We start from the raw sequence: 25908 nt of genomic DNA, 5'->3' as shown, positions 1-25908 counted from the left end.
GCGCAATGAAAATTGTTGGTAACTGCATAATAGGACAATTGTTTATTTTTTGCAATCCAAAATATTTTATTATCATTGACATAAGTTTTTTTTTTTTTTTTATTAAACGTGTTTTTTTATTTGAAGTCTTTTATTTTTTTAATTACTACATACTTAATTTTTCTTTAAAACTAAACATTTTTGATGGAATAATAAAGAAACAAAACTAACTCTTTAAAATTCAATCGTGTAAAAAACCTGAATAACGCACAAATCGTTTCTCACACGAGCGGAATCAATCCTAGCAAACACACACCTGTCAAACCCGCGAACATCACTGCCTCAGACGCTCGCTCTTCATGCGTGAAAATGATTCTCCTCCCAGACCCTCCTGCTGCTGTGCCATTGCTGCGCACGAAGCGTTACAGCTCAAGTCGATAGTTTTACCGTGTGGTCTGTAAGATACCACCATTTACCACAGTAGCCCGATTCTATACTGTACTTTACTATATATCAGAGAAGAAGCGAAAGAAAGGAAAGTTCTGCTGAACAAGGCACTGGTTTGCACTGACAAGAAACGCCTGAGTGAGACCTGCGTCCAGGAATGAGCAGGTGAGGCGTATTTGACTGGCTTTTTAAAATGTTCGTAGCAAATGAAGTCTGGATGAAGATAAAGAGCAGCGCACTGAAAAAGACCTTCGCGAGGATGGAAATGAGCAGGGCTTCATAAGCAAGCATTGGACAATTAAAGCTCACTTTTAGTTGTGGTTAGTGGATATATACCGAACTGTGCAAAATGCTGAGAGCGCGTAAAGGTCTGTGGGTGCTTTTAAGCGTTCTGCTGGCTTTCTGGATAGAACGCGCCATCAGCTTCCCTGTGAGACATCACAAGAGATCCAGAAACGGCGTCTACGTTGAAGTAAGTTCAAGTGGAGCTAAATACTTCATACGTGTTGATCGCTTCGTGGTTCGTTTGTGTATTTTGTGTTTGTTTATTTCTTTTTGCATATGGTTGCCCATTTTAAAATGATTTTACTGTTAAACTTTGACAGATTTCAGTCTTAAATCTCTTCAGTTGAGTTGTGAAGTAATATATTGGTAACACTTTATTTATTTGAGTATTGGTAGACTGTCTGCTTGTTGATACTGCTCCTTCAACAGACGTTTAACTGACTATAAGAAGCCTCGCAAGTACATGTCAAACACTAGTCCAAACAGTCTACTTATAATTGTAAGGCATGTCATGTATGGGACCATCAAAATAAAGTGTGACCTATATATATATATATATATATATATATATATATATATATATATATATATATATATATATATATATATATATATATATATATATATATATATATAACAAATCTAAACAAACAGAGCTATTATTCAAATCAACCATGAGATGAAACATGAGACAATGTGTTAAAAGAATTCTAAATAACCATAATTTATTAATGTCTTAATAATATATTAAAATCCAAAATGAAAAAGTCCATATTATGACACAATTTGTTTTACAAACTATTTTCATTACATGTTTTAAACAATAGTTCACTCACAAAAAAAACGAAACAAAACGTAAATATCATTATCTACTCGCCTCATTATCTACTTGACTTGTTCCAAACCATTTATTTCTCATTTGTACATACTGTATAAAATATGTTTTGGAAAACTAGTAATCATTGGCATCCATAGTGGGAAAAACAATAGTATGGTCAACGGTTACAGGTTTCCAACATTCTTCAAAATATCTTCTGTGTTCAACAGAGCAAACAAACTCAAACTCTTTTGAAACAAGTAAAGGATGTGAGCGATAGAATTTTCATTTCTGGGTGTTCACTCAGGGGAAATTTTAGTTGAAAAAATAAGTGTGTTTTAATTCCATAGGCATACCTTAGATTTATAAAGTTCTATCTGCGTTCTGAATGGTTTTGAGATATTGAGCTTCAAAGTTTTTCCATTCAATATAGCAAACAACGTGTGTAACATTTTTCTTTCATACATTAACATGGCAGAGACCCAAATGTACTCTACATGTAAATTATCAAGGTTTTCTTACATGTGCAAATCGGAGTAAATAAACCTCAGTAAATGCAGATAGAACCTCTTATTCTGAAAAGTCATTTTCAGCTTGGAATTATAAGGTTCTATCTGGCAGATCATTCATTGAAGCATTACTTTTCAAGAAATACAATCAACAAATATATAAGTTGGTGTTTTAACATTATGTTAATGCTTGACATATTAAAATGTTCGCTTTCTATAACTTTTATTTAATGTTTAGGATAAATAATTTTTCTTGTTCAAATTAATCATACAAGTCTGTGCTAAGTATTTTGTCCAGTGCATATGTAAATTTTATCAAATTAATGTGTTATTGTTTATTAAATTTGATGCTTTATATGATTGTATTTATTGGATTATTTGCCCTATGAGTTAAATTAAGTATTTGTCCTTCAAGGCTTAATATCAAATTTAAAGACTTTAAAAGAAAACAGACAATGAGCAAATGAGTTTTATACTCACTGAAAAATGTTTTAAATGTAAAAAAAATATATAGAGAGAGAGCAATTCCATGCAAATGTCAACCTCGCCACAAAATAAATTAAGTTTTCACCAAAATATGGAAACCTTTTCTGGGTTTTTGGGGTAAGCAAGTATTTTACAGTACTTTAGAAATATTCAAAAATGCATCTGTCAGTGTTCTCAGACTATTATTTGATTTACCAAAGTCACACAAGTAGCAATTTCACATCTGTCACATCCATAATGGAGAGATGAAAATATTAAATAAAATAAAACCAATCATTTTTGTTTTATAGAGAGCCAACTCTTATCCTTTATATCATTGTTTCTTTGGAGTTGTGTAGTTTAATTCACAGAATTTCTAAAAAGTATGTTGTATGCTGTAAACCCACAGACCTTTTTTGGTCGCATCCATAACGCATGTTTATTTCCCTCATTTGAAGTACAAAACATGTTCCCATAACTCTGTGGTCCATTGTTCTAGAAAATATAATCAAAAGTTTCAATATAATGTTAACATTTACTGTCTATGCAAATGTATGTTTTGAGTTTTTACTGCAAATGTCACATCCATAACACTGGAATTGCTCATATTTTTTACATTTAATATATGTTTTTTTAAATAACTGTTTCTTTTTCAACAATGTAAATTTTAATATTTCATCTCAATTTCATGTCAAAAAATGCTTTTAAATCATCACATTTGTGCACATCTTTTCAGTTTCAGGTTTCTTCTCATTTTTGTGTGATTTTGTCTTTCTGGTCTTTCCCGCTGTCAATGAAGCAGTCAAAAATGACAAAGAAAGATGGTCCTGATTGGTCCTCGTGGTTGCAATAAAAAAATGCTGATTGGCTAACAGAAATAACCTTACAGAGCCAAGCTAGAGTTCAACTTTGTAGATAAACCGTTTTTGTTTTTGAAGTCTTAAAATGTGAACAACTTATAAAAAAACATCCCATAATGTAAATAAGTTGTCATTTAATAAAAACGTGAATAATTCAATTTTGACAAAAATGTCAGACAGATTTTTTTTTAAGTTTAACATTTCAAAGAACAAACCCCAAATCCCTCCCACGCCAGCAAATAATAATAAACATATGATAAATGTATACATATGCACATGCACATTCACAACTGTACAGATACCTAATCATATTCCTCCATGAGTAATCTATACCTGCACATATCCACAAGTCCAGCCAGATATCTGCATATGTACATTACATATAGAGCATATTTACATACGAGAAGGTACAAATCAATACAAATGACAAGAGAAGAGACAAAAAAAACTGAAAAAGGAAAAGAGATTAAAAAAATAATAATAATAATAATGAAAAAAAAGTTTTCGGATATATGAATACCTATACATACATAATTATTGGAAATTTTTATTTTGTACACATTGCTGTGATTTATGAAATCTTCCACACCACTCAGTTGTCATTGGTCAGTCTGTAGACATTCAAAAAAGGGCTTGCAAATTTTTTTTTTAATTTCTTTGGTTTTTCCATGTGTAGTGCATTACAAAACTCTGTCATCCATGTCTCAAATGTTGGTATACACTCTGTTCCACATCAATAGTTTTACCTTTTTTGCCATAGTCATTCCATATTGAACTGTCTGGATTTGATCCAAGCTATAGTTTTCAAAGCCCAGCCTAATATTGCTATAAGAGGGTCAGGAGGAAAACACCTCCGTCCAAAATGTAGACATTTTTGGGCAGAACCGAAATATGTGAGCCAGTGTACCTTTATTGGGCTTGCATTTAATACATAGAGACGATACAGAGGGGTATATAGAGTGCAATTCAGTGCGGGAATAGAACTACCTTGGATTCAGCTGGAGGTTAGAGTTAATGGAACAGGACCTGATACCTTGAAGAGCATTAGTCCAGTTATCTTCTGAGACCTCTAATCCAAGAATCTTACAATTCTAAGATGACGATTTGGATTTTTCTGATGAAAGTTTCTCTAGTATACCCAAACATACAAATGAGTTTCATAAAGTTAATTTTGTTACAGAAGAATGTAAAAGTATTGCTCAGTTCTGATATTAATATGTCCAGTTTTCAATAAGCAATTGTTTATTTTAACACAATTTGATACAAAGGTTTAGTTTAGTTATTCATTCATTTTCTTGTCGGCTTAGTCCCTTTATTAATCCGGGGTCGCCACAGCGGAATGAACCGCCAACTTATCCAGCACGTTTTTACGCAGCGGATGCCCTTACAGCAGCAACCCATCTCTGGGAAACATCCGCACACACACTCATACACTACGGACAATTTAGCCTACCCAATTCACCTGTACTGCATGTCATATCCACAAGTCCAGTCAGATATCTGCATATGTACATTACATATAGAGCATATATACATACGAGAAGGTACAAATCAATACAAATGAAAAGAGAAGAGAAAAAACTGAAAAAAGGAAATAAGATTAAAAAAATAATAATGAAATTTGGAAAAAAAAGTTTTTGGATATATGAATACCTATACATACATAATTATTGGAAATTTTTATTTTGTACACATTGCTATGATTCATCTTCTGAGACCTTTAATCCAAGAATCTTATAATTCTAAGATGACGATTTAGATTTTTTTGATGAATGTTTCTCTAGTATACCCAAACATACAAATGATTTTCATAAAGTTAATTTTGTTACAGAAGAATGAAAAAGTATTGCTCAGTTCTGATATTAATATATCCAGTTTTCAATAAGCAATTGTTTATTTTAACACAATTTGATACAAAGGTTTAGTTTAGTTATTCATTCATTTTCTTGTCGGCTTAGTCCCTTTATTAATCCGGGGTCGCCACAGCGGAATGAACCGCCAACTTATCCAGCACGTTTTTACGCAGCGGATGCCCTTACAACCCCAGAAAAATCCTGGGAAACATCCGCACACACACTCATACACTACTGACAATTTAGCCTATCCAATTCACCTGTACTGCATGTCTTTGGACTGTGGGGGAAACCGGAGCACCCGGAGGAAACCCACACGAAGGCAGGGAGAACATGCAAACTCCACAGAGAAACGCCAACTGAGCCGAGGTTTGAACCGGCGACCCAGCAACCTTCTTGCTGTGAGGCGACAGCACTACCTACTGCGCCACTGCCTCGCCAGCTTACAATGCAAATATGGGCAAAATGGAGAAGGCTTCATGCTGTAGGGCAGTGCAACAGTGCGTCCTTACATAATAGCAGTCAGAAAATACTCAGTTGTACTCCCAAGGTCATAGTTCAGCTGCTAAACAGTTTTTTCAGCCCATCTTCTGTGTTAATGTGGAATTTCCTGCATTCTGGTATCTTCAGACCATGTCTAACCTCTGCAAAAAAAAACTTGCTAGTAAGCGTTTACTAAATGTCTCTTTTGTTTTTACAAGTGGGGCAGGGGTTGTCAAGGGAAGGAGGGGAGCATGGGGGGTTACTGTTTAGTTTATTGTTTTTCTTCACTGGGCTGGAAATGGCGTGCTCCTAGGACTTTGATATTGGAGGTCACATAAATCTAGGCTGCGCTGCCGACTGCTTTCCCAAGTGCCCCAACATATAAACCATGTGAGCTGATCGTGTCCATGTGTCTCACCAGAGAGCTCAATAATAGTGACTGTGTGTGTGTATGGCATAGTCTTTCACATGCGTATAAGGCTTTGTTTCAAGATCCGGAATTCATGCCTTATGTTTGAGAAAGCCCATTGACAGAACATTCCACAATCCACTAGGAGGAAAGATAATTTACGTTGACTTAACAATGCCGAGAAAGACAAGAGGTTGTCTGAAGCAGACAAAGGATTTAAGGAGAGATTTGGTTTCCATTCTGAGCGCAGGAAATTAAACAATCGGCCCATGTTACATCAACTAGTTATTTACCAGGTCCCTCTTGTTGAGACTTCCTGGAAGAGAATGCCGGTTAGTGTTGAGAATGAGGCTCAAATGCCTCTTAGTCTCCGGATCTTAAGATCAGATAGCCGATCAAATTAACCCAAGGCCCATTGACTATAGACATCTCTGATTCGACATCAGCATATGCACTCAAACTATATGCCACCAGTTGGTTAAAATGCTCAACAGATTTAAAAAAACACCCACCGGCCACTTTATTAGGTATAACTGCACATTAACGCAAATTTCTAATCAGCCTATTTTATGGAAGCAGCTCAATGCAATTAGGCATGTAGACATGGTCAAGCATCAGAATGGGGGAGAAAGATGGTTTAAGTGACTTTGAACGTGGCATGGTGGTTGGTGCAAGACGTGCCGGTATTTCAGAAACTGCTGATCTACTGGCATGTTCATGCACAACCATCTCTAGGGGTTTACAGAGAATGGTCCGAAAAAGAGAAAATATAGAGTAAGCGGCAGTTCTGTGTGCACAAATGCTTTGTTAATGACAGAGGTCAGAGGAGAACGATTTGATCTGATAGAAAGGCAACAGTGACCACTCGTTACAACCGAGGATCCATCCTGCCTTGTATTAGCACTTTAGGCTGGTGGTGGTGGTGTAATGGTGTGGGGGATATTTTCTTGGCACACTTTTGGGCCCATTAATATCAGTTGAGGATTGTATCAACACCACAGCCTACCTGAGTCTTGTTGCTGACCATGTCCATCCCTTTAGGACAACAGTGTGCTCATCTTCTGATGGTAACTTCTAACAGGATAACGCACCATGGCATAAAGTGTGAATCATTTCAGACTGGTTTCTTGAACATGACAATGAGTTCACTGTACTCAATTGGCCTCCACAGTCACCGCATCTCAATCCAATAGAGCACCTTTGGTGTGTGGTGAAACGGGAGATTCGCATCATTGATGTGCAGCTGACAAATCTGCAGCACATGATGCTATCATGTCAATATGGACCAAAATCTCTGAGGAATATTTCCGGTGAATTATTGAATCTATGCCACGAAGGATTAAGGCAGTCCTGAAGGCAAAATGGGGTACAACCCGGTACTAGTAAGGTGTACCTAATAAAGTGGCCGGTGAGTATATATAATGCAAATAGAATATTTTGACTCAGAATGGAAAGATTTTTACAATTAGCCAGCAGCTAGCTCCCTGCAGCTCTCACATAGTCGCCTGCTGAATCTAAACAAGGCTGCACCTGGTTAGGAACTGGATGGGAGACCACATGGGAAAACAAGGTTGTTGCCAGTAGAGGCCAGCAGGGGGTGCTCGATCTGCAGTCTGTGTGTGTCCTTTTAACAAAAAGGATCTGTATCATATCGCATTAAAAAATTGTGGTACCACCCATCCCTTCTAGCAATCTTCCGCATGGGAGTCGGTGGCTCTAACAAGGAGACTAAAGACCATGGCCAATACGATTATTTCAGGCGGCCGCCATTTTAAATAACCAAAACGAGGCTGCGGAGGGAAAAAACCTGATAGTATAAGTCTATAGCGTCTGTCGCTAGAGCACCTTTACAGGTCAGAGGAGTGAGGTTTACCTGCACAGCACTTTACTAGCTGGCTTCCACTACACATATCTAATTAAACTTTATATTTCACAAAAAAATTCCTGTGCATGCATGTTTAGTAAATAAGGCATGCTGTTTTTGGCTCTCAAGTAGAAGTTGGTTGGATCTGAGAAAGGTTTCTGTAGATCCTCTATTGGTCAAGTACATCAGCACAATTTCAGGGGAAAAAAATTAAGGATGAACCAAGTATTCAAGATTTTTATCACTTAAACAACATGGCTGAAACAGTATGTTGTAATGTCGCAAACAGAAACTGCGCCCTCCACGTTCTTGTCTGAAATGCATGTCTGCAGTGTGTCTATTTGTTCTATTCGGATCCTCTGCACTTCATCAGATCCACTTTATAAAGATCACAGCCTGATCTCACGAAAAAACGTAACTATTTTACGTTTTGCCAGTTTAGTGGCTAATTCGTACAAATTTGTACGAGTTCACTCGTACGAAATTGTATGATTTTAAAAAGGAGGCGTGGCACCTAACCCCACCCCTAAACCCAACTGTCATTGGGGGATGAGCAAATCGTACTAAACTGTACGAATTAGATCGTACACGTTCATACAAATTAGCCACTAAATCAAAAAGTTACGAATTGCCGTGAGATTGTGTTGAAGATCATTACTGGGCGCGGATATAAAGCAGCGCACGTGAAATGATCCAGACCACAATGGATGCAGAAATCTTGCGGGGAGTCGGAGAGGGGGTAGCGCACAGGGCAGGAGGACGAGATCAGAGTGCAGAAAAAAAGACTCTTCTCTCTGCTTCCTCATTGTCTGATATGTTCAGTGAAATCCTGTGAGAAAGTGCCTCAAATTATAATAGGGAGGCTCTTCTGTTCTGATTTAGGCTACTATATATGTGCCTATCAGATTGTAGCCATATTTCTGCTAGATTTTTTTTTTAATTTAACCAAAAATTTATAAACTGACCCTATTTAGGTGACGCAGTGGCACAGTAGCTAGTGCTGTCGCCTCACAGCAAGAAGGTCGCTGGTTTGAACCTCGGCTCAGTTGACGTTTCTGTGTGGAGTTTGCATGTTCTCGCTGCGTTCGCGTGGGTTTCCTCCGGGTGCTCCGGTTTCCCCCACAGTCCAAAGACATGGTACAGGTGAATTGGGTAGGCTAAAATGTCCGTAGTGTATGAGTGTGTGTATAAATGAGTATGTGGATGTTTCCCAAAGATGGGTTACGGCTGGAAGGGCATCCGCTGTGTAAAAACTTGCTGGATAAGTTAGCGGTTCATTCCGCTGTGGATTAATAAAGGGACTAAGCCGACATGAAAATTAACGAATGAATTAGCGTATTTAAACACACTTTCAGGTCATTTTCAAATGTCAGTCAGATGTTGAGCTCAACCACTCCACAGCTAGATGGTTACCTATCTGAAGTTTCCATCCCCAGAAGCGATAACCCGTTGTTTCAATTTGTTGAATTAATATTTTCATAATTTGTAACTGATTTATCCTTTGAAACTTAATATTAATTTATGCAATCGCAATCCCTTGATTTTTAGTAATGCTAGTACACAGTCTTAGCCATAAATACAATGGCAGTTAACAAAACTAATATCAAATCCACTCTCTGGAAGCCAGGCTAAATGAATAAGCACTGTTTTTGCACTCCTGACATTGTTCCAGACCCTCAGTCACTTACAAAGAGAATAGATATAACTTGTTACCTAAAAAGCAAGAAAGATCAAATGTTTTTTTTACAAAACTATTAATTCCAATTCATTATCATGCAAGAAGAGGGATTGTAAATCTGTAAATCTGTAAAATGTAATATTCTTTTGTTCCCACTTTGTAGGGGTTGAACACAATCTTAGTCTAGTTCAACAAAGATCAAACATAAATAAAATCCAAACTCAAAGATCCTTCAACAGAAATAAGACCATTATTACTTCCAGTTACCTATAGTATTTCCCAATTTCTGCTTTACCAAAATCCTCAACTCACATTTACAGTCCATGTGCTATTGAACACAACTTCATGAAGTTAAATGTGTATAATTTAGTCATTTTGTCATCGTACATTAAAAGAGTATAACCTAGACTTAAACTTACCTTATAGTTATCTTAATAATTGCAACTTAGCATCCCACATAGCAAATGGACTTTGCCCAAATGTGGCCTCATTATGGCACTGCTGGCTTGGTGCCAACACTGTCATGCATAATGTCAGCCGAATGTGGGCCATGTATGGCAATGATGGCACTGCATGAATGACGGCAAACTACATTTAGACCAGCTGTGGATGGGAGGTGTGTGGCCCAGATCAGTGTAGCGACTGTTCACATTGTTTAGGTAACATCAGGCTGGGTTATGGCTTAGTTTTTGGGTATTCTGGTTAAAGTATAAACTTATAGGTAAGAATCAGTACTAATAATAAACCTGTTTTGGTCCAGTTCAGGGCCAGTTAAGGGTGATAGATTGGCTGAGATTCAGGCCAGTTATGGCCCATGTGTGGCCCTTGTCTTTAATCCAGTTATGGGCCACTTCAGGACCATCATTCTTTGCGGCACTTGGGCCAAGGGAAAAGTTACTGAAACTGGGCCAGAAAACATTTGCCATGTGGGATATTGTGTCATATTACAAAACCATAAACAAAATCATAAGCAAATATTGTGATCTTGTAAAAAATACATTTGATTCTCACTGTGTAGTCAATCAGAAATGCTCACAGGTTAGCTACCTGCTCAAAATCTTGATTATTTGAAATCCTTTCATCTTTATCTGTTATTTGGCATTAATACTTGTTCAAAAATATTATCAATTGAACAAGATACTAATGATTGGCATATTTAGTTTTGGTTCCCAGCCTTGGCTTCCTCTTTTTTTTTTTTTGGTTTTCGATTTCGACCAAGAATTTTCATTTCGGTGCATCCCTAATAAAGACAGGTTGACTCATTAAGCATTTGATTAGGGAAAATTTCATCATTTTTGTTTTAGAATCAAACGAGTAATTATCTGCCGTGTTAGACTTGACTTTTTTGAGTAAATATTGTAGCTAATAATTGCATTTAACAAGCGATCATTCTAGAAAGGCAGGTGCAAATAGCACATGTTGCATCTTAGAGAAACATAAGCAATCACTGTGATCTCCTGTACCAACAGAATCAGGTCCAAAATCATTTGGCAGATTCACATCCCCACCAACGAAGGTGGCTCCAGCATCACTCTACAGGTGTCCTACCACTGCCAGAACCTGAGGAAGAATCAAAACCCTTTGTCCTAGACTTCAAAAACTTGCCAGACCTGGCAAATGCTGACATTGGCTCCCAAAACCCGAACATTCAGGTAAGAGCTGGCAACGATACACATCACATATTGGGAGTTAAAAAAAACATTGTAAGCAAGTTCTTTTTGGTGTTTGAGCATTGCAAGTCACACACTATTATAAAAAAAGGTATTAACACTTTCACTTGAGCAGTACCATTTCAAAAGTTACTCAATTGTACTTCACGATGTTGTCCAAACCCCTGGAACTTTTATCTATCATCGGAACACAAATGAAGATATTACACATTAAATCCAAGAGCTCCCTTCTCCTCCATAGACAGCAATGGTCCTCACTTGGTGAAGTTTATTTATAAACTAATTTCGAGAGGATCACGTGCTTATGATTGCTTGTGGCTTGCCCCACATTATCAAATTTGTGATTTACCAATCAGATGACTCCTAAGCCACTATATATGCCCTTGGTTTTATAACACAGTCATCTTTATTTTGAAGAATCCCCCCTTCCACCACTACTCCTTGCTTCTTTTCTAGATTAATGGCATGGCGGCCAAGTGGTTAGCACTATTTGCCTTACAGCAAGAACGTTTTTGGCTCTAGTCATTACCAAACCAGCCTACGTTTCGTGTGGGTTTCCCCCGGGTTCCCCGGTTTCCCCCCACCGTCCAAAAACTGAACTTATCTTAAATGATTTATCCAAATCGGCACCATAGACATGCTCCTAGTAAGTAGTTATCTCTTAAGAGCAGTCACTATTGGTTCATTTCTTACTACAGCAGGGGAGTTCTCGAGTTCTACCTGAGCTCAAACTACTTTCTCGCTTTGCAACAGGAGGGAGCCCTAGGCTCGAGGATTCTATGAGCTCAGGGCTCTCTCCTGGGACGGCATGCCAAACAAGCTTTATAATCAATCATCAGCAGAGTATAAACTCTTGAATTTAAAGTTAAAAGAAAGATAAGACTAAATGCAACAGACCATTGCGTTTAGTGTTTTAATCGTAATATTATCAAGCTACAAGAATACATTTGTGTACATAAATCTGAATTTTTAAATAAAGCTTTTTTATGTGTGGTATTCTTGTTGCTTCATAATATTCTAATTGAACCAATGAAGACACACAACAGATCTTTGAGTCTCGTTCATCGAGATGAACGAATCTTTTTTCGAGTCATTTCGTTCATTTGGTTCAATGTGCCAAAATACTATTAAAATGTTACGAATTGCTTCCAAACACATCTACAACTAGCCCAAAAGGTTGATCACACTACAAATAAGTCATAAATTGAATACCATACGAAGGAGAAAATTATAATTCAATGTTCACCTGCTCTTTTGTCTATGAAGGCATGTTTGTCTCTTTGCTCAGGTCACCTCTTCATGTCTTTAAATGTCAGTGGTTCGTTCACGTTACACTGACAGTCACATATAATCTTAACCAAGGTACACAGTCTGAGCCGATAGGAACCATGATAATTAGTACACCTTTCGAGTCTTCTGGTTCTTGAGTCGTTCGTTCATCACGTGACAGAATGACTCAAACCCGAGGACTCAAGACGTGAACGGATCAAATCTCTTTCCAGCTCTAAATGCATATGATTGGCCCGTGAGGAACGAATGACTCTAACCCAATAGAGGACTCAAGAGATGAACGGATCAATTCGTTTTCCGGCTCTAAACGATGATTGGCTTCTGCCTTTCAGCGATGAACGTCTCAAAAGACTTGAAATGAACGATACCACCTGCACAAATGTGCGCACACGCAGATGAACGAATCACACCCTGAGAGGACTCGTAGTTCCCGAGTCATTTTGAAGATTTGTTTAGAATGAACGAATCGTTCAAGAACAACCAATCACTTTTCTGAACTTTAAATAAGTGAGCACATTGTTGTCTATGGAGGATCAGGGAGGTCCAATTTCATCCAAAATATCTACGTTTGTGTTCAAAAGATGAGCAAAGGTATTAGAACAAATTTAGGGTGAGCAATTAATAACAGAAATTTTCTTTTTGGGAAAGACCTTTTTAAGCACAGATGAACTAAATTCCTGAAAGACTATAGAGTCGCCATCACACTTTACTTTTCACCCTATAGACTTCCATTCATATGCGTGTGAATTCGACAGACTGGAAACATAAGCTCACGCGACAAGTTTAGCTTGCCATTGCGTTGCAAAGTTGAAGCTTGGTGAAATCGCATCACATGACTACGTGAGCCCAATCAGAGATCAAAACATGGGCTGCGTCCGAAACCGCCTGCTACTCAGTAGATACAGCATTTGAATTTAAACGCACTAATCAGCCGTTAGAAAAGTACGTTCTATACAGTATGAAAGAAACTTGGACGTACTACATCTGCCATTTTGTCATGATCATATGAACTGCCTGTGCGAGTTGCGTCACTTCACTCCCATTCCTGAATTCTCTTGCCGGACATCACATGATAGCAAAGCGTGCACCGGATGCACACTTTAGAATCTCGCCGAAAGTAGCAGGTCATCAGAGTACTTCTCGCAAAATTTTTTTTGAATTCTATGAATTTGGACATACTACTCGGCTCGCATACTGTTTTTAGTGTACTATATAGTATGTAAGTATGCAATTTCGGACGCAGCCGTGATCTCTCTGTACAGAAATGTAATATACGGACCAATCACTTACTTTTTTAAAATGTCTGATCATTTTGTTTAACCTTCCCCCTTTTCGCAGTGCTGTTCGTCAGAATTTCGCATACTCAAACTCTAGTGTGACTGTGGCGTAGCTCTGCACAGTTTAGGTCAAACTCTAATTAAACACATCTGATCAAACTAATTGAGTGCTTTAGGCTTGTTTGATACCTACTTTGTCCCACATAGCAAAATATCTCTGACCCGGCTTTGGCCCTCACAATCCGCTTTTGCTTGGCCCACATGCCACAGTGAATTACGGTACATGACTGAACTAAGTCTGGCTTCCAGACAATGGTCGAACATGGACCATATCTGGGCCAAGTCTCAGCCAAGTTAGAAACCCATAACCGAGCCTGAACTGGGCCAGATAGGTTGGTGTGTCACAACTGCAATGAAATTGATTAACCCATGAACCCTTGTGCTTTAGGCATGCTTTGGGTGTGCCTTTTCTCTAAGCGACCTGATTGGTAGAACTTTTTTTTCTTTATTTGAAAATAATAAAAAAGTATATTTTAAATGTGGGTCAATATAAGTCAAACTGACATGGCCCACATATAAAGTAAGAATGTCAGGCCTAAGTATAGACGGTGTCACCTTTGCCACACCGGGGCCATGTTCAGCCCACATGCTGTATGCCAGTGCTGGATGAATGTCTGAGCCAAATCTGGGCCAGAATTATTTACTCCCTGGGGTGTTAAAGCAAGGCTGGAACCTAACTCTGCAGGGTTGCGGTTCTCCAGGATCTGATTTTCACACCCCCTGCTTTAAAACATCCATATTGGTACATTATAGATATTAAATTAGGTATATATTAATGTCTGATGTGTACATAATAGCTATCTAAAGATTTCAAACATTACAAACATTTAGTATGTTTTTTCTGAGAGTATCATAGGGCCAGATATAATAAGCCATTATTCTCTTCTGATGTCTATTTAAGTCTGGTCCAAAGCATCCATTGTGGCTCATCATTCCAGATCAAATGCAATTAAATATATTAAGTAATCTGATCTTGAGATAAGTAATTCTACTTGATTTAATACTGAGCCTAAGATCAAATTAAGACAGTCGATCAGTGACTCATTGCTAAAACTTACTGCCACTGACTTTCCCCCAGACTAGAAGTGTGACGTTAATTGTAAAGTGCATAACTCATAAAGCAATGCCCAGCATTTCCTGTTATTTCGATTTAGGGCTTTTAATGCCTGTGTAATTCGGTTTCTTTGTTACAGGTGACCATCGAAGTTTTGGATGACCCCCCCATGGATGTAGAGATGGATCTGGTTAAAGAATGGAGCAATGACTGGTCCACATCTTCTCCCTCCTCCACTGTAGAATGGCTGGGTGGGAAGAAGCTTTTCTGGCCTCTATTTTGGGGCTATACAGATGCAGATTCGGGCGAGGATGGTACAGGACAAGCTGAGGATGAAGAAGATGATTATGATTATGATAGTGGGGAACCCATCCCTAGTGGGCTTGGCAAGACAGATGGCGACTGGACTCATAACCGTTATGGTAAGCATTCTATTTTTCATAAAAGGCTGGGTACACACTTAATGTGTAAATACACACTAAAGGTTAGACACCACATACATGAGGACACAAAAATCTTAGATTTCTTCATTTGCTCCTATAGTGAGTAGCTTGAATTTGGGTGGGGTACCAACAATATTGCTCACAATCTGATGGCCCCATGATTACAGACAGACAAGTGAATGATCAAAATATGGCATAGAATAAGTGACTACTTAAGTTATACTATACTCATCAACATATTTTTAACAAGGATCCTGAATGTGTACACGGGATATCTCTCAAGACTTGAGAACAAACATAGTGGGTGAAAATGAATAAACATTCATGCTGCTGCCACAAATTGACAAGCTGATCCTCTGATTGGACAATGTTTAGTTTCAAGTGATAATCTCCGGCTCATTTGCATGTTTGTCCTCATGGTTTCCCTGACACATACAGAGCCATTTTTCCACTATCAAGTGCTAATCCAGGCCAGTCAGAATGGAAACAGTGTCACTTTCCAATATGATGCTTATGACGGATGTTTTTGGAATGTAATACAAACGTGTCAGTCTTTACCCTGGTAATGTAAGTAAAGTAAACATTGATATGGATTATGATAAGATTTCTGTATTTTAGGACTTTTTTTCTTACTTACACCTTGATTTCGAATGTGGTCCTGAAAAAAACTCTGTTTGAAGGGGTCTCTAGCTCTTCTCCTTAGCCCTAGGCCTTCAAGCTAAAGAAAATTAGGGCCACCCCTTCCCCTTCACGTGAATGCACAAAACGAGGGGTAGGGGTAAGGGCTAAGGGGTAGAATTGGGATTGAGCCTTACTTCATTCAATTTGAAAAAATTAATAAAGCTCTTTTCACCTAGCCAACTATGCAGAAACTTGCAGCCAGGCAACAGAGTGGCTACATCATGCGCTCTACCAGTTCAGCATGGCTCAGAATGGTTTAGAATTCTGGACAGTTTGCAACCATGCCGTGCTATTCCAGGTTCACATATAAACACAGCTGGAACCATACCTGATTGTTCTTAGAATGGTTAGGCACAATTGTAAAAGATTTTAGAACATGTTGAATATTTATGATTCACATACAGAACACCTCTGACTTTCATCAGAACAGATTAAATGAAGTTTCACAAACTAATTTCGAGAGGAGCACGTGATATGATTGACTGCAGCTGGCCACTCATCTATACTCATTAGCTAGCCAATCAGATCGATCCAAACTCACTATAAGTAACCTAGCTAAGAACTACTCCCTCATCTTCGTTTTCCCGAAGAAACCCCCCATCCACCCCTTCTCCTCCTTTCCTCTTTTGCCGAGGGGAGCTCTCTCAAACTGACCTCGTACTCCCCTCACATGCTGTATGGACCTGGCGGGAGCCCTGGGCTCAACTATCTCCGAGCTAAGGGTTCTCGCCCGGGACAACATGCCAAACCTGCTAACTTGCTAACAAGTTGTCAAACAGTATCTAAGTGTAAACACTTGAAAGGTGCTTACACACCTGTGAATCGATTCAGTTGTTCCGAAACAAGGATTAAAACCGGTACATTGTTGCTCTTTGTTTTTGGTGCGGTTCACTCTTACACGGCAAAGTTTCTAAACGAGCCAAAGAGCTAAAACAAGTCATGTGTGAGTAAACTCTCCCCACACTGGTCAGAGTTTCAGGGTTTATTTTGCAGATTCCCTCTCAGCTGTCGGGGGTGGTGGTTTGGGGTAGTTTGACAGGGTGCATGCGACATATCTGAATAGCGAGGAGGGATGCGGTGGGGAGGGGTGAGAAGGGTGCGCGACGTATTTGAGGACCTGGGGGAAGACACACGATGTCCTAGAGACTACCACTCGTTTGTGGGCATCCCGGAGTCTCTGTGCATTTGCGGGAGACTCCCGAAACTTGACGTGACCTCCCGCCCAACTCTTAATTCTCTCTTCATATAGCCGTATGAATATTACATATCCATAAAACACTGTGATATAACCGGGCTCAGATCGTATCGCTTTCTCACTACAATCGATCCGCTACAGAGTTTGTTTCAATCGAGCCGAGACCACCTCATTCAGGCGATCTCGGACCAATTGATTTGGCTCGGATCAGTGTGCGATTGCTGGATTCACATATGCCAAACGTACCGCACTAACTGGGCAAAGGAGACGAGTTCCGAAACAAATGTCTAGGTGTGAAAGCACCCTAAGTCGCTTAACACACCACAGGAATATCTGATATTTAGAACGATTAGGATAATTAGAACATTACCTAGGATTGTCGGAAGGAGAGGAATCAGTAGCAATCATGTCAGACCAATTGGCTTGTGGTGTGTGCAATAGTATCTGGATGCAGCCTTTATGATGCAAGCTGAGATTGCATCGCTCAGAGATGCAATGTCAGACACATTGCACTCAATGGAGCTAGTGATGTCACTGTGAGGGGTAAGGTTAGAGGTGGGGTTAGGTGAGTACATTAAAAACCATTAGATTCAGCTCAGATTGCATCTGCACCAAGTCTGCAGCCAGACATCTCTTGGTGTGTGCCCAACCTTACGTGTGACTGTTTTTTCACAGATATTGAGCCTTTGACTCGAGAGAGATTTAACTTTATTGAGAGTTCAAGAGAGATGAAAATACATAAGCTGTGCAATTAATAAAACTATTTGAATTGGGGAAAAATGTATAACTTATTCAATAGCATTATTTGCAAAATAAAAAAAATTGAGCAGAAAGATTTTAGAGCAATTAGAGAAATGTTAAATAGTTGAATTGCTAGCAGTCAGCTACTGTAAAGAGGATTTTTGAGAGTTGCTAAAGGGAACTAGAGATGTGAAAGATAGGGCGAGTTAGTAAGGGCTGTTTCACAGCATTGATTCAGGCTAAATTCTCAGCCGCCGATGGCGTATTTATGGGTGCCCGACCTTTGAAGTAGACACTGGTCCCACTCAGCGGAGAAGACTGCTGTTTGAAGACGAGCCCGATCCGCTCACTAATGGCAGCGTGAGTACTTTCTCTTGGACAAATAAGCCCATGCTTGTGTTCAATTAGAGTGCAGATCGGGAACACAGAGTGAGAGGGGTCATTCGTTTACTTTTTATGTCCCACGGGTTGGGCCCCAGACCCTGTGTCCCCCAACACCCTCCTCCAGCCCATAGCGGCTGGGTCTTTTAAGCCTGTTCAAGAATTCTAGGCTTTTCAAGGCCATGCATAACATTACGCCTCTGTTGCTTTTTTGTTTTTCCGTCCAGTCCATGGTGGGAATTGCACAATTTGTGTTGTAGAATTACAGTTTAATTTGAGACAAGGATGAAATAGTGTGTGTTTAATTGTAGTGGTCAAAGAAGACATCATTGAAAGTCCTAAATCTTGAGATTAATTGGGTATCTGGATTATATTCAAAGACCTAAATCTAAACATAAATCTAAATCTGATACAGTACATGATCAGATAAACCCATTCTCTCTCGGAAGGCATCAAAATCTGAAACATCCCATCATAAGACGTTAATTGTAGGTTAGATTTAGGTTGTGACGTCAGGTGACCAAAATTAATGTCTCGTCAGCATCTAATTACAACATTATTTTGATATCCAATTACGACATCAAATCACATTGATATTTGGTTGATATTAGTTTGTGTTGGAAAGTGACCAAAATCCAACGTCGAGCCAAAATCTTAAACCGATGTCATATTGATGTCAATATTTATTTTTCAGGTATGGCAACCAAAATCCAATGTCTGATTGACATCATACTGGTAACATCCACACAATGTCAAGCTGTAACATTGGACATTGATATTTGGATGATTTTAGGTTGGACATTGGACATTGGATTCTGACAACATCCCCCTGATGTTGAGGTACAGCATCAATCCGACATCATGTTGATGTCCTGCCAATAGCATTTGACACAATCTGTCATGAGACACAGAGGGTGCCTGCTGCCTTGGACAACTGAAGCTGATGCTTTTCCTGATGGCAATTTCCGGGATATTATCACTCATTTGCGGGCATCCGGGAGTCTCTTTGCGGGTGACTAGGAATGTCAGGAATGATTCTCTCGTCATATGGCCGTATGCCTATTACATATCCATAATACACTGTGACATAGCCGGGCTTGGACTGTATCGCTTTTTTACTACAATTGATCCGCTCCAGAGTTCGTTTCAATCGAGCCGAGACCACCTCACTCGGGCGATCTCAGACCGATTGTTTTAGCATGGATCTGAGCGTGATTGCTGGATTCACATATGCCAAACTAGCCGCGCTAACTTGGCAAACGAGACAGGTTCTGAAATAAAAGTCTAGATGTGAAAGCACCCTAAGATGAATTGAATTGAATTCTTTTCAAAAGTAATTACTTGGCTGTTAACCTAAGGTAGTAACACCAATTAGAATATGTCTCGGATGTTGATGTCCTGCCAATAGCATTTGACACAATCTGTCATGAGACAGAGAGGGTGCCTGCTGCCTTGGACAACTGAAGCTGATGCTTTTCCTGATGGCAATTTTTGAATTTTTGACACACAAAATCTGAGCCATGTGGTGAATGGACCTTTTGAATAAATTGTGACTGTAGTTCACAGGTGTCAAACTCAATTCCTGGAGGGCCACAGCTCTGCATAGTTTAGCATCAACCCTAATTACATACACCTGATCTGATGAGTCTTTCAGGCTTGTCTGAAATATACAGGAAAGTGTGCTAACCCTGCTGTAGTTGTATCCGCCTGCTATATCCTGTGTCTTGTATTGATTAAAAATCAAATCCCAGGATGTTCTTCGAAAAAAAAGTAGAGGTTTAACCTGGCCAAAATTATGTCTAGGGTCATCTTTGGCATTCTAACCTTGACACAGAAGGTGCATCACGATGCTTCAAATTCAACTTTAGAGTGAGAATAGTTTGAGATATAAGGCAAAAATGCCTAAGGTTTAACATAACAGGAATTCCCGTTTTTCAAATTACATTCCAGCGCCTAGACTGCAGCTCTGCACAAGAAGTTTGGCCAGAGAAAAAATGGTCATCCCTAGCTGAGCCTGGTTTCTCTAGAGTTTTTTTTTTTCTTCATTTTCGACAAATGGGGAAGTTTTTTTCCTCGCCACTGGCTAGCTTGGTTTGGGACTTGTGGAGCTATGCATCAATGGATTTGCTCGTCAGTCTTTAAACTTTCAGCAGTGAAAATTAAACCACACTGAACTGAACTAAACTGAACTTCATCTCTGAAAACTGGACTGACAGTTTCAATTTACTAGAACTTCTATGTTAAGCTGCTTTAACAAAATCTACATTGTGAAAGCTCTATAGACATTAAGGGTGCTTTCACACCTGTGAATTGATTCAGTTGTTCCAAAACGGGGATTAAAATTGTTACATTGCTGCTCTTTGTTCTTGGTGCGGTCGCTTTTACATGGCAAAGTTTCTAAACGGACCAAAATAGCTAAAACAAGTCACGTGCGAGTAAACTCTCCTCACATTGGTCAGAGTTTCATGGATTATTTTGTTGAGTCCATTTCAGCTGTCGGAGGAGGGTGGGAAACGTGTGCGCGATGTATTTGTGGACCAGGAGGGAGATGCGCGATTTCCGGGAGATTATCACTCATTTGCGGGCATCCGGGAGTCTCTGTGCATTTGCGGGTGACTAGGAATGCCAGGAATGATTCTCTCGTCATATAGCCGTATGCCTATTACATATCCATAAAACACTGTGATATAGCCGGCCTCGGACCATAACGCTTTCTTACTACAATCCATTCGCTCCAGATTTCGTTTCCATGAGCTGAGACCACCTTAGTTAGGCAGTCTCGGACTGATTGTTTGAGCTAACTGGGCAAACGAGACAGGTTCTGAAACAAAAGTCTTGGTGTGAAAGCACCCTAAGATAAATTGAATTGAATTCTTTTCAAAAGCAGTTACTTGGCTGTTAACATATGGTAGTAACACCAATTAGAATATGTCCTTGGATTAATCTCTTGTTTACTTAACAAAATCATGTGGACTTGATGCATCAGCCCTGTACGAACACCAACAATGATGTGGTAAATATACCAGAGTTAAAACTGGACACATACTGTACATTTCTTGATTGGAACTGAACAGACTACCCTTTGGTTTGGAAAGCCCTGAATTTGAACCTTTTTTCAGCAAAAGGAAACGCTTTTGAGTACTAAATTCAGCCAGTTTAACAGTTCGTTCAAAATGTTCTAGACACCAACATCTTCCAGGAGGTCTAACCAACAAAATCCTGAACCAATGGATATAGTGGCCAATCCTGGTTTGATTAACCTTTTGTATAAGACTGCCCCTGTGGCTGTTGTGGGTTTTGCAATTTGGCAGTTCTACAAAGCCAGCTATAGCAGTCACTGAGTCTACGCCTTCTTTTGATCATTCACTTGTCTGTCTGTAATCAGGGTGTCATCACTCTGCGTGCAATATTGTTGGTACCCCACCCAAATTCTAGCTAAATATTTAAACGTGCAGTCTCTAATCTTTACTCTGTAATACTGAAGGAAGAAGACATATGTCGTCCTTGTTTTAATTCATCAACTGAAGTCTGTTTTTGGTAAAGGCAAGTTCTGTAAAGCTGCTTTCCAGCTCCATCACTTCCCACAGCATTGACTGTGATATTAAACTGAGCATTGAAGAGCTAAATAGCAACACAGCTGAACTGGACTTGTTCATTTCTGTTCCGTTAGAAGAGAAAGAAGAAGAATGGAGCACATGGAGCCCCTGTAGTGTCACTTGCGGACATGGCAACCAGACCCGCTCACGTTCCTGTGGGGATTTCTGCACATCCACTGAGTCCCAAAGCTGTGACCTTGTTCCATGCCCAGGTTCCTCCAGCACCCTAATTAGTTCCTCTTGTTCTAAAATTCCAAACGATTTATATGTAATGTTCAGTTCTTTCCTCCCCCCAGATGATTGGAACAGTGTGGGTCATGTCTTTCCTTTTGAGATGGAAAATGGTACAGAACCCTATGGCACAGGTAAGTGCTTAAATTTATTCCTAACATTGTTGTAGATTTTTTTTAAAAATCCTTAGCAATTGTTTGAAAGAAATATTGCGCAATGTTACAATTTTCAAGTATGTTTTATCATCATTTTTTGGTTGTTTTTGTTAAAATCCCTATTTAGATTTAGCTTGGATATGGATTTGACAAGTAAATTGAGACCGAGTAGCTCTTATACCATAAATTTTTACCATCGGGGAATAGTATGTTTTCAGCATTTGTCTTTAGAAAGAAACAGTTTAGACAGAAGCATTTAAGCAGAACTATGATAATAATTTGAATGGGGTAAAATGCAAAGGTCAATATGGATGTTGTATGGAAGGAAGCACATTAAAGAACTCAGTAATCAATTGCTATAGACCAGGGGTGACTAACCCTGCATCTGGAGATCTACCATCATACAACCAAGGGTTCATTTGTGCCGGAACATGCCGGATCTGGATATCTAGCACCTCATTTTACTGATCCCCCTCTTCAACCGCCTTTCTCCCCCGTCTGCTGTTCACTTTTGCCTTCTTCTGCGACTCCCTAACCCTCTTTCTGTCGTCCGTGACACCCCCACCCTGCTCACTTTCATCAGCGACACCCCTCTGCCATGCACCACACCCCACCGCTCCCCACTTTCATGCGTGACACCTATCCATTCTCGAGTACCATGCCGGGTCTGTTACCCCGATCTGTTCCAGGACCTCGCAATTATTCACAAATTAAGCACTGCCTGAAACCCATATCAAACACACCTGCCATTAATTATCCAGTGATGTTCAGGCCTAATTAATCGGTTCAGGTGTGTTTGATCAGGGTTGGAGCTGAACTCAACAGGAAGGTAGATCTCCAGGAGCAGGGTTGAGCACCTCTGCTATTCACTAAAGCTGCGGTCACACTAGAGTTTGAGCTTGCGAAATTCTGTCATACTGCGCTGAGAAAAGAGGCCGGATTCAACAAGATGATTATACGTTTAAAAAAAGCTAGCGATTGGTCCATATTTTAAATTTCTGTTCGGAGAGGTCATGTTTTGATTCTCGATTGGTCTCATGCAGTCAAGCGATGCAGTTTCGCAGTTCATCAAGCTTGAACTTTGTAACGCAGTGAACTACGAAACTTGTCGCATGAGCTTGCGTTCCCTGTCTGACGCATTGGCGTGCATATTAATGGAAGTCTATGGGGAGAAAAATGCAGTGTGACCACAGCTTTATTCCTCACATACGAGTGGATGCAGCCATTTGAATTTTTTTGGCCTGAGACCTCCGCACTTATTTACTTCCATTCATTTTTAGACGTTAAAAACCGCCTGTTATGCAACGTGTTGTTGCAAAAGAAAAAAAATCTTATTATATTATTCTACTTGGTCTGTAGTCATGTTTGTAGAGCAAGTAGTTTGACCTTATTCTGACGTTAATTATTCCTAGTCATTTCTCCCACCCACATTGCAAACGGACTTGACCCAAATTTGGCCTCATTTTGGCACTCCTGGTGTGATGCCGGCACTGGCATGCATAATGTCAGCCAAATGTGGGCCATGCATGGCAATGATGGCACTGCATGCCTGACTGCAAACTACATTTGGGCCAGTTGTGGATGGGATTTATGTGGCCCAGATCAGTGTAACGATTGTTCACATTGTTTAAGTAACATTAGGCTAGGATATGGCTCAGTTTTTGGGGTTTCCGGTTAAAGTATAAACCTATAGCTGAGAAACAGTAACATTTTTTGGGATTTCATTATCCAATGGAGTGGTCCTCAATCTTTTTATCACCGCGGACCGGTCATTGCTTAAAAATGTTACTGTGGACAGAGGGGTGGGGAGGATGGTTTGTAGGAAGAATGACAAGCTGACAAAACATTGCTCTCACTCTGATACAAGATTTATTTATAAAGAAAATTATGAAGTACTGTAATGTTTGGGTGTTCTGTGTGTCTGGGATAATCTGTCTACCGAAATGTGTATGTTTGATACTAAAGCTGATCAGTCAGTTATTGTCACATGACTCACAATGTGCTGGCGGCACTCATTCAACTGTGTGCCTCTGGAAGGCGTGAGCACGTCATGCCACTTGTGTGCGCAAGCTGCACACCACCTTTGGAAATAACAAATTTGCATGAACTCTTGAAAAGATGTAATATGCAAAGTCATTTGCGATCTCCAGCAGTTGATCGTCTTCTTGGACAGACATGGTGGATTCACCTAATTTGTTGACAAATGGGTTGCAGATCTATTCCTTGGCAGTTTTTGGGTCCTTCTCCTTAGCAAAGAAACTTACCAGAGACATCTGTTTCTTACTCATTTTGCTGCTTGTGGGTTAAATTTTGGGTTAAATTTGGGATGTAAGCAAGAGAAAACAGTCATTTTTCAAAATAAAAGATTTTTTAAACTAAAAGATTAATGCAGATAATAAATAAAACACAAATAATGAAAGATTTCTTGTGCGGCCTGGTACCAATTGATCCACGGAACAGTACCGGTCCGCGACCTAGTGGTTGAGGACCACTGATTTAATGTATAAAGCTTTCTCATTATATTTAAATCACCATTAGATGCTATTTAGAGTACATACTATGATTAACGTGGATTCGGTTGTTCTGCAGATGTGGACAGCTGTGAGAAGTGGTTGAACTGTAAGAGTGAGTTCCTTCAGCGTTACCTGCAGCAGGTGTTTACCGAATTGCCCAACTGTCCATGCTCCTATCCTTCACACGTCTCCAATAACATCGTCAGCCTGCTGGACGTGGGACATGAGCGCTCCTTCCAGTGGAGGGATGCTAGTGGCCCAAAAGAACGTCTGGATATCTACAAACCCTCTGCGCGGTCCTGCTTGCGTTCTGGTCTCTCAAAAAACGGCACCACCCTGGCTGCCCAACATTGTTGCTATGATGACAACAAGCAATTAATTACAAGAGGTAAGGGGGCAGGTACCCCCAACCTAATAAGCACAGAGTTCTCTCCGGAGCTGCATTTCAAGGTGGATGTATTGCCCTGGATTCTGTGCAAGGGAGACTGGAGCAGGTTTCACGCCGTCCGTCCACCCAACAACGGACTGCATTGCATGGAGAACCCCCAACAGGATATTTTCATGAATGAATTGGAGGAGGCCAGAGAATATTAAGTCACCAAATTACTGTCCATCTTCTAATACACCGTCCTGCTGTGGTGCTTAAACCCTATACGACAAACACTAGCCAGCTGCATAAGTCTTGTGATGTGGGACGCACTGCTGCAATCGGGTTGGCAAAGCGTCGAGCTTTTCTTATGTGTGGAATGTTGTAAGGAAAATGGATTCCATAAATGGATGAATCCTTTCAAATGGATTCCGGTCTGTCCGCCCTCTTTGTGAAACACATGTGTCTGTGTGAATTATCAAGAAAGCTTTTTGTTTTTACTTTTGCTGCTGCTGCAAAAACATACAATGGGGTACATAAGTCTGAAACCACAAGTAAAAAAAAATAATTTAGCATTTTTCAAATACAGTACATTTTCTAAACGT

The 25908-nt window shown here is 39.6% G+C and overlaps 1 protein-coding gene across 1 annotated transcript; it reads left to right on the top strand.

Moving 5' to 3' along the window:
• The first annotated feature begins 775 nt into the window (after positions 1-775).
• On the top strand, positions 776-25530 carry ism2b (isthmin 2b). The gene is given in 6 exon segments (NM_001020509.1): positions 776-898; positions 11119-11301; positions 15140-15422; positions 22112-22249; positions 22334-22402; positions 25013-25530. Coding segments are annotated over 6 exon segments (1314 nt in total).
• Positions 25531-25908: the final 378 nt, after the last annotated feature.

Source organism: Danio rerio, chromosome 20 (assembly GCF_049306965.1).
Source record: "Danio rerio strain Tuebingen ecotype United States chromosome 20, GRCz12tu, whole genome shotgun sequence".
NCBI lineage: Eukaryota > Metazoa > Chordata > Actinopteri > Cypriniformes > Danionidae > Danio > Danio rerio.
Note: the sequence above shows the minus strand (reverse complement) of the source record. Positions and strands in the feature narration are given on the sequence as shown.